This window comes from Nanorana parkeri, unplaced genomic scaffold (assembly GCF_000935625.1).
Source record: "Nanorana parkeri isolate BGI_ZX_2015 unplaced genomic scaffold, ASM93562v1 scaffold664, whole genome shotgun sequence".
Taxonomy (NCBI): Eukaryota; Metazoa; Chordata; class Amphibia; order Anura; family Dicroglossidae; genus Nanorana; species Nanorana parkeri.
The window spans coordinates 529,412-539,610 of record NW_017306932.1 but is presented as its reverse complement, the minus strand read 5'-3'; the positions used below and the strand labels follow the sequence as shown (position 1 = coordinate 539,610).

At 42.7% G+C, this 10,199-nt stretch overlaps 1 protein-coding gene across 1 annotated transcript in view; it reads left to right on the top strand.

Annotated features, from left to right (window-relative positions):
• The window catches only part of ZNF438 (zinc finger protein 438), an 11,570-nt gene extending 2,965 nt beyond the window's left edge, over nucleotides 1-8,605 (top strand). The window contains exons 2-3 of the mRNA XM_018563434.1: nucleotides 1,587-3,315; nucleotides 7,943-8,605. Coding sequence (XP_018418936.1) covers nucleotides 1,587-3,315; nucleotides 7,943-8,531 — 2,318 coding nt within the window. The 3' untranslated portion in view covers nucleotides 8,532-8,605. The remainder of the gene's footprint in view (nucleotides 1-1,586; nucleotides 3,316-7,942) is intronic.
• Nucleotides 8,606-10,199: the final 1,594 nt, after the last annotated feature.

Sequence of the window (10,199 nt, the reverse complement as noted above, 5' to 3'; positions counted from 1 at the left end):
ATACATACACCGGTATATATATTACCACAGCTCTGATACAATGATATTGAATGGGATACACTTGTTTTCACTAGTCACATGATATGTTATTATAGTTTTTACCTTTTTGGGTGCACTTCAGATGTATACATGCTATGCACTTTTATAGACCCGGGTATGTCCTCAGCCAGGAGTAGGATTTCCCTCACCTGAATGATATCATTTTACTATTATGGGCTTCTGATTTCTGTAATGTTTTTGAATGTTTTTAGGTGTTTTTGGTAAATGCGTGTGATTGAACTTTGGCGATTTTATAAGTGATCTGATAAATAAAGATGATGACTTTGTATTATAGAACAGGTTTCATGAGAGACTCAGTGTAATTGTTCTAGTCTAGATTCCTAGTCTCCTTGTTCCTTTATTTTCTAACCTGCCTATATTTGCGTGGCTCTCTGCATAATGCTGTGATTGGTGGAGAGGCCGGTCACATGATTCAAAGAGGTCATGTGACTGGGCTCTCCTCTTCCTGAACTTTTTTATCGATTTTAAAATGAATCGTTCTCTGCTTGATTTAGAATTCCATAAAGCAAGTGAATTAGAATTGTCTTTTTTTTTTTTTTTTTAAAGCAGCGGTATAACCGAGGCAAGACCAATCTGCTGCTTTTTATGACTTAGGCACTGAATGGCTATATTAACGATATCTCTCTAAAGGCCAAATCCAGCAAACCTCTTTTATTTTAGTTACCCTCAGATTTTTTAACATAAACCAATACTGTAATGTGTGCCTTACTGTAATCCATGGTTGTTTCCCTTCTCTTTGCTGCTCTTCCTTTTAAATCCTCATGTCTTATGCTGGGGGAGAACTTCCCTTTGCAGCTGAGTGCCTCTTCCTGTAGTGCTGGCTCAGGTTGTGAACCTGCACACAGACACCATGTATCCATTTCAGAGACAAGGCAATCTGCTGCAAAACAGAAGTTCTGCCCAGCATGAGAAGAGATACAGATTTAATGGGAAGAGCAGCAAAGAGAAGGGAAACTACCATGGATTACAGTAAGGCACACATTACAGTATTGTTTTATGTTAAAAAATCTGAGGGTTTAATGTCACTTTAATTGTCAGTGTCTTCATTTTAGGAGATTTTGCCTCGCTTCCTTTTAAAGTTAGTATAAATCTCCTCCCTACTTGCCTGTTTCAGAGAGAACAGAAAGTGAGGGTACTCACCCTAAATGCCCCCGCCACAGACACAACTACTGTGTTCCTGTCAAGGTCTATAATGAAGGCATCTCCAGTTGCTTGTTCACTGTTTGGAGCTTCTGCAGAGCTCCAAAACCCTGGCAATTATCAACCACACAGATCCCTGGTTAATAACTGTCCCGTTCCTTTATGCCCTTCATACCTTTTTATTGACCAGAAAGCTGTGCGATTCAGAGTTGCCTTAGAGTGTCAAGGTTTTGGGGATCTTCAGGTTCTCTGACCTAAAACTGAGCTGGCAGACACCTGGGGCTGTCTGTTTTATGGACTTGGGGCCGCCTTGCATATTAAGGTGAGCTCACAGCTTTCTTTTAAAAATGATCTTTATTATTTCTATACTTTTTGTTTTTCTACAGATGAATCAAAGTTTTCTTCGGGCTCCAGCGGGACAATGCAATCCAAGAAAACTGTACAAAGCAAAACCCATTTTAGGACCATTGCACCAAAAGTTGCACCCAAAGTTGTTTCCTCCTGTCCTCCCTCCTTCCCGCCCTCTGTGGCAGACATCACTGCCTCTAATGCAAAACCTTTCATTATGCAAACTCAAAACTATGCTTTAATGAAAGTTGCTGGCCAAGACGGCACTTTTTCCTTGGTAGCTTTACCACAGGTCGCTTCATCCATGGGAGGACAAGTCATTCAAACTACCAGCATACCTTTACAGGAAAATCCTAAATTGCCCATTCCAAGGTACCCACCTAGCCACGAGAAGAAGCCATTGAACAAAACGTCAAGGGTACTAAACAAAACAAAATTAGAAAAATCTGTTGTAGGTAAAAGTGAAGACAATAAGGAGAGCATTATGAAACCAGATTCTAAAGAAGAGGCTGCAACACCAAAACTTGCTTCTGTGACCACAGCCGAAGAGGTTGTCTCTGAAAGCGGCTTGTTCCCAGGTGCTGGAGCACAGGTTGCTAATGTAAGTAATTCAGCCTTGCTGTTTATTGATAAAGCTGCCCCTTCAATGTTACCTGCAACTAGTCCTGCAAAGCTTAGTGTTGACTTTGAAAAGAAAGCTGGTTTAGGAGACAGTGGGACACTGGTGAAATGCAAAAGTGCCAAAGTGACTGATTCAACAAATCCTGCAGCAGTTCTCTCCCCAGTGGTCTTTGGGAGTCCCGTTCATCTCCTTTCATCTGTGCCGAAGGGAAAACTGCCCATCTTGCCTTACTCAAAAATCAAGAAATCCATTATTTCTAATTGTAAACAGTCAGCAGGCCCTTCCAAGTTACCGCAGTCAAATGTAGCTCAGTGTGGAATGCAGACTTCAAGTGATGCCCAGGCTTCCTCATCAGTCAGTATCTCACAAGGCCCCACCCAAGGTGGTCCATACCCACCAGTACCAAAACCTGATGGCAATTTAAGCCAACGGAATGGTGTTCCAAGTAAGAAAAGAGGAAAAAAACGAAAAACTTCAAGTGAGACTTTGGGGTACCAGACTAAAATGAGATTGGTTGGGAATAGGCTGATTATGTGCAAGGAAAGGGCCAAATCTCAGGCTGTGGAGGCCAGTGATAAGAAGACTGTAACAGTGAAGAAATACAGGAACATTATGCCAAAGCCCTTTGTTGATATTCAGGGCTTTGTTTCACTTAGCGGCTCTTCCTCTGTACTACAATCTCAGGCAAGCGAATTCAGCCTTAGAAATCGCATGATAAGTGTTAGAACACATAGGTGGAGGCAGAATGATGCTTTACCAGTGGCTCAAAGTGACTGTAAAATCCCTTCCTTGTCTGCAAAACTGCTCTATAAGTGTCACATCTGTGATCATAGTTTTCAGTTTAAGCACCATTTACAAGACCACCTAAACAGCCACAGCAACAAAAGACCCTACCACTGCCGCCTATGTCGCAAGGCCTACGTGCATTCAGGCAGTCTGAGCACGCACATGAAGCTTCACCACAGTGACAGCCGCCTCAAAAAGCTGATGTGTTGCGAGTTTTGTGCCAAGGTGTTCGGACACATCCGGGTATATTTTGGTCATCTCAAAGAAGTGCACCGTGTTATCATCAGTACGGAGTCCTTGGCTAAGCAAGTGGAGAGGAAAAGTCAAACCCACCGGGATGAAACCAGTATGTTAGATAGGTAAGTGTGTTCCAAAAATACATTTATTTCGGCAAGTGTTTATCTTCAAACACCTACCTTGGAAAATGTGAAAGGCTCTTGCAAACCAGATTTGGAAGACCCAAGTGCCTGTAAATTTGCATTCAGTAAGGGTCCTGCAAGAGGTAATGGAACCTGAAAATAACTTTGCAAGCGAAGTTGTTAGTAAGGGCTAAAAGTGTGTATCCCAAAACATTTTTAGATTTGGACAAAGTAGGTAAGAGGTAAAAGCTTCGTTTATTTTATGCGGTCTCTTTCCCATTAAAAAGAAGTGAGACGACGTCTTAACAAAGTGAGAATTACCCACCTAGTTTTTATCACACCAGGTATCCCAATTGGAAGATTGCCCCTACCTCCTGTACTGGTGACAACTGTAAAATTCCCATCACTTTCTGTTCCGGTGAATGGTCACCAGAACAAATAAGGGAAATTTCCCCACAGGGACAAAGACGGCAAGGGTTTGGCTTCACGTACACGTTGTTTCTTTAGTTGTGGTAATAAGTATAGCACCTTTAACGGTTGCATAGCCTCTATACTGTAGATGCAGAGAGCAGTGGGCTGAGATGTTGGCACTCTTAGGCCCCATTCACATAGGGCATTCTGGGATACCTGTGGCAGGAATCACAGATGTCCCATTCAGATGAGGCTGCTGTACCCAGTCAAGTAAATGACAGCAGCCACATCTCTCAGCGGCAGTCTGCATGTAGTCATACATGGTACAATTATATGCGATTTAGAATAGAAGATTGTCACTGGACGTATCTATCCAGCAGGACGATAATAATATAGGGAAAAAACTATACAGTCTTCTAGAAACCAGACAAAAACTGGGGTGGAAAAAAAACATTTATTGGTGGAGTGTTAAGGAAACATTAGGACATATACAAGCAAATTCTTAGACTTATCTAAAACTTTCTTGGCCTAGTTAAAATAAGACAGATTTAAAAATCTTGAGTAGTTTTCTCAGCAGCAGGTCAACCATGAAGGTAGATGCTTTACGTGACAAATGATTTGCAGCTCTGTCCATCCAGTCTTGAGATTTATACACATCTGTCACAGTGCACATTCCTCGCTGTCAGGGCAGGAGATCTGATTTTTCTATACTGCAGTTACAACTAGGACTTGTTTCTCACGCAGCCTGCGACTTGGCAGTGAAGGAGAAGCAGAACACTGATCAGCTCATTTTCTCTAATTTCTCTCATTTTCATTGAAGGAAGAACACTGAATCTCTGACCATTGGGATTTAGTTACCTTCAGGAGTATGACATTAGGCAATAAAACAAAAGCACAACCTAGGGGTGGCCTAACCCCCATTTTTTAGCGGCAGCCAAATCTTGCATTGCATAGTGTCGACGAGCAAGGCCCTAAGCTCCCTTTTTGAAAATGACTTGCTAAACTATTGCAGACTTGCCAAGCTTCACAATTGTGTTGCACAATTACAGCAAGTCTGCATCGCAAGTCCCCAGATCAACGTGCTTTGCAAAAGTGCTGTACACTTGCAGAGCTCTTTGCTAAAACCTGCAGGACTCTTGCTGTAGACTTGCCAAGCAAATTTGCTACAAATTCGAAAAGTGTCAACCAGAACTTGTGCTGCAAGTGTTCTGCAAGTCTACAACTTGCCAGGAATGTGTGCAGCAAGTTAACAAGAATTACAATTTAACCCTGCCACAGGTTTGTGGCAAGTTATCCTTGCTATCTGGGTAGTTCCCTTTTTTCCCAGTGGATTCTTCATATATTTATTTCTTCTGTGTCAATTTATTCAGCCAACAGCTGAGCTGAATAACAGGCTGGATAATGTAGAACCATATTAGTCCCCCCAGCTCAGCCCCTGAGCTCATAAAGATCTTGCTGCATGCGGGTTCGGCTGATCCAGCCCTATCTTGGTTTGGGCAGCCTGTGCATTATCTCACAAGGAGCACATATGACCACGTAGCGTCCTCTCTTGCTGAATGTGCTGAATGTGCTCCTGTCCTGGTAAGAGGCAGCCTGTCACAAGAAGGTGCCCGCTTTTTTCTTTGCCAGGATGTGGTGAGAACATACTTTTCTCTCCCCCTTCTTCTCTATGGCTGGCTTGGAGTGGTTTGTGGGTAACCCTGTCCAGAGATGATATAAGTGTACCTCTATGCTTTCCAATGCAGGATTGATAATTGTCCTGCTTGTTGCCTTGAAGGGAGCCTTTGGTTGTGGAGATTGTGTCTGATAAAGGGCCTCACAACTCCTTGCAGGATGATGATGTTCTTGAGTCGCAGGCAGTGGCCATAGCGCCCAGATTTGGAGAGGCTATTTTTGCTGCAGTGCATCTCACCTTAAAATTTAGAAGAGCTGCTGTAGCTTCTACTAGTGCTGCTCCCTGTCTAGGATCCCTTAGACTCGAGGTCCTCAGACTACTGACTCCTCACCGGTGCACACGCTACTCCCAGGTGTCCTGTGTGGGGACTTCTAATACACTTTTCACACCAAAGGCTTCTCTGAACAATACCCATTTCAGGAGTCCTCCAAAACCCCTTAGCCAGCAGACATGTCCTCTTCGCTGTGGAGGGATGTCTCCGCTACCATAGGTGCAGGGGGGAGATTTCTGTTGTGCGGGCACTTTGTCCAGAAGCCTGTTAGCTGCCTGGGTGTGGGGTCTGATACTAGAGTTCCCCCTTCTTGCTTCACTCTATTCTGCCATTCTGACAGGTTACTATGGCGCCTTGAAGAAGGGACCCTGCGTGGCCCCGAAATGTTGGCTAATTGAAGCTTGTGGCATGTTTCTTTCTATAAATAAGCAAACAAATTGAATGCTTTAAACTGAGTGCTGGTGGTCCCTGTCTTTACGATTTTGTTATGCTACCAGGGGATGTCTGGATGACCTTCTGTTGAAGGAAGTGTTGGTACAAGTTCTGACTCGCAACCTACTGCTGACAGTCCAGATCTTAATGGAAGTTCAGTTGGACCCTGAATCTTCAGAAGTCAGCGCTGCATATGACTAATTGCTTGCAGTAACTGGGACTTGTCCTAGACCTAGCTCAAGCAGAGTGTTTCCTCCTCCAGGGCAACTGTCTGCACTCAGTCTCAAGCCTTACAGTCCTGGATCCGCACGACTGCAATCTGGGGCCAGGTGGTAGTCTTCTTTGAGGCTTTTCCATTGCTTGATCCCACTCTGGCCCCTATGCTTGACATTGTCATCATGGCATTGTGGAATAGGTCGGTTCAGTCTCTAGACAAACCAACTGACGAACCACTGTGGGCTAGATTTTCTGTGGCCCAGTAGTGTACACAAACTATCAGTAAGGAACCAGGATATTTGTCACAGCAAGAGCATCAGCACTTCAACTTCACATTCCAGCAATGCCTGACATTTACATCCAAAAGGTGGACAATTGGCAGCAGACTTCCTCTTCCATCAAGGCCTGGACTCGAGAGACAGACCCCTTTACCCAAAGGTGTTACAGGACCTGTGACAGAGGTGGGGGATGGTGGACGTGGACCTTCTGGTCTCTGGATTCCACAAATACACAGGACAGATTTGTCTCTAGGTGCAGGTTCCTCTGTTAAACCAGCAGATTCCCTGGTAGCTTTGTGGGATCAGTACAGACTGATCTGCCCGTTTCCTGCTCCACAACCACTTCCTCATCTACTCTGCAGGATCTATATGGATGGTATTCCAGTGATCCTCAGTCTGATTGGCCCAGGCGGCTGTGGTACTCCAACCTACAAGACTACTGGTGGATGCTCTGTGGGCTCTCAGTCTATATTTCTCTTCACTGTCTAGATTAGTTTGTGCAGTGCGGCTTTACCTTGCAGCAACTGCTTCTGTTAGAAGGTCTCCCTATCAAGCTCCCTAGAAGAAGCCTCCAGGCTCCAAGGACCATTTATCTGGGCGGATCTGGCCATTGCGTGTCATGAGACTTCTCGTATATCTGTATCCCATTCTTAGTTTGCGCATCTTACAGGTGGCACTGTGCTGTTGCTGCCTTAGGGGAGTTTACTTTTCCCACCCTTTTGGTAGACACTACTTTGGAATATCCTAATGGTCAGAGGTTCCAGATCTCAGATGTGTCCTTCAATGAATGGAAGAGAGTGTAGGATTTTTGTACTTACCATAGACTCCTTTTCTGTGTGTTTATTGAAGGACATGGCATCCTCCCCCTCTGGTTTTGTCTGTGACCAACTGTTCTCTAAGCACTGCTTTTTGACTAGCTTCTAGCAGACGGGGTTAGACCACTGCCAGGAACCACCCCTAAGCTTTACTCTACTATTCTACTCGGGAAGGTGGGGCAATAACACAGATTCAAGATCACTGCTATGTTATTCAATGAAGGCAGAAAAAGATTTTACAGCAAGTACAAAAATCCTATTTTCTGCTATCTTCTATCATCATGCTCCTTGTTAGCACTTGAGCACTGCGGCACACTTGGTATTTCTCCCTCTCCACATCTGAGCTCTGCTGTTCTATTAATTGTACGTGTCTAATACCAGCTTAAGGTCAGATATTGGCACTGCTTGCATTTAAAAAAAACACATATATAATGATTTAATGAATACCTAGCTTCATTAACTTTTCTTCTTTATCTGCATGAAGTTCAAATTTAACCATAAGATGCTGTTTGTATTAATGTTTTTACAGGGACCGGCATGGGAATGAAGATGATGCCCTTCACGGACAAACAGATGAGATCCGACTGCAGATAAAATGTGGACGTTGTCATTTTATCACACCTACATTTTCGGACATGAAACTCCATTTGTTGTGCATACATGGAGATGAATTTAAAGAAATATTACAGGATGGTGTCCTAGAGAACAGGCAAGGTGCCCAAGAGGAGGTGGTCAAGCATGCAACTCACCACTGGAAACTGCTCAGTGAGAAGCGGAATGTGGTCAAGTGCTATAAATGTGATGAAGAGCTTTTTGGTTCCAGCAGACTCAGGAAACATGTATGCGTTTCAAACTCTACTCATAGTGAACTTAGGGAAACGGAAATGGCTCCATCGGTAGAAGGGCGAAACCCGCCAGGGCAGAATGATGACCTTCCATCTGGATCTTGCACTGAAATTCAATTCTGCTGTGGAAATGTTTTTAACTGCCTGTTGTGTAAACAAGTTTTCGAAGTTCAGAAGGAGCTCTTTGAACATTGGGAAACAAAGCACAACTGTGACGATCCCTTAGTACTTTGGACAATTTTTAGTTCTCTCGCCAAGACTGATGCAAAATAGTCTTAAGTATTTTACTTTTGTTTATGGAAAGCAGCACAAGCACTATGGATCCTAAATTTGAACTTGGCTTTGAACCGTGGGATATTTTTTTTTTATGTAATGTTTCAGCTTTAATTTGTCCAGTTTGCATTAATGAAGCCAAAGTGTACTTTATAGCTTACTACATACGTACATTCTGGAAACTGGTTTTCGTAATGTGTCCGATGCCAAAATGATTGTTATGCTGCAGGATTGTAGGACTCGCAGAGAATGTCATAATTTTTAGGGTATTTTAACTGATAGGATAATATCAAAACTTGTTTTGTTCTTTTCTGTTAAAGTCCTTAGACATCCACTGCTAAACAACCAGCTGTAAGAATATGTAGAAAAGCAGTCATATGACTTGGTCACATGATTTGTTATTTAGACCCCCTCCATTTTCACAGTTTCTTTAGGACCCTAAAGATGCACTTTTTATTATTTTGTGTTGAGGAACTCCAAAGCTGCCTTTCTCTTACTGATGGGTCTGCCTGAGTGGTTGACTTCGGTATTGTAAGATATATATGCAGCAGGATCCAGTTTCCATATTTTCTACGATTCCTTATGTATAGCACTTACATATTATGGCATCAAAACGCAAAGCTTTAAGCGAAGGTTCTCCATTTTCATATATTCTACCAGTAAGATAAGTGTTAGTCCACCTAATTGATTGTAACTGTCTGCTGTGCAGGTTACAGCTCTTGGCAGCTTCTTTGGATATCTTGCATACAGGTAAATCTTTTTGAAAGTAGAAACCCCCTGTAATCCTGCATTAGGGTAGCTTCTGGAAGAATAACTAGCCCAATTCTCAGGGTGGTTCATTAGTATCACTGCCAATGTTAAAGCACTTGCCCTTACACTATTATGCCTTTTTTTTATGTAGCAGAAAGAAAACCCCATACTGGTTGTGGGTTAGTCTCGTAAGCTTTGTTGCCTTTCTTAAAGTAGCATTAATCTGTCAAACAATTATTCAACAATGACCCCAGGTCTAACAAATATACATTGCCCAGGAAAGTATTTTCCTGCTAAATCCACCAAAATCTAAGCTGTTTGGCTCTGCAATCACCACCCAGCTTGACAAAAGTCAATTTAAAAATGGACCAAGCCTGGTGGAAAATTGTCGCAGAACTGTCTGAATAGAATACCCGGCAGTGGAGATTCCTCCATCCATGCTCTTTAGCGTAAATTGAAAAATCGATTGATTTTCTCTCATTCAGCCCACAGGCATGGCTAGATTTACATATGGGAGGGTTTACATATGCATTATTTGTTAATGTCTATTAATGTCGGCTCTAACCCCGAGTTAGCTGTAGCAGAAAAAGGATATTGCAGCATTTATTGTGTAACAAATAACACGTTTTGTAATTGTGCCTTTGTAGGAGGAAATGTATTTCTGGGACAAAAGGGTTTAAATGTGACCACAAAGCAAATGAGCCCATCAAAACAGTGTGCTCATTCAGCTTTTGTTTTCACCACAGCAGCTCCATGCTTTTAGTTTACATCTACTAAATGTGAAAGCAATTGATATGTTGTCGTCAATGTTGAATAGTTCTGTCGTGTCTGTGTGTGAGAAAATCATTTTGAAGTGAGGTGCCTTTGTTTTTTGCACAAATGTATTACTTTGACTAAAGGAAAACAACTCAACATCTT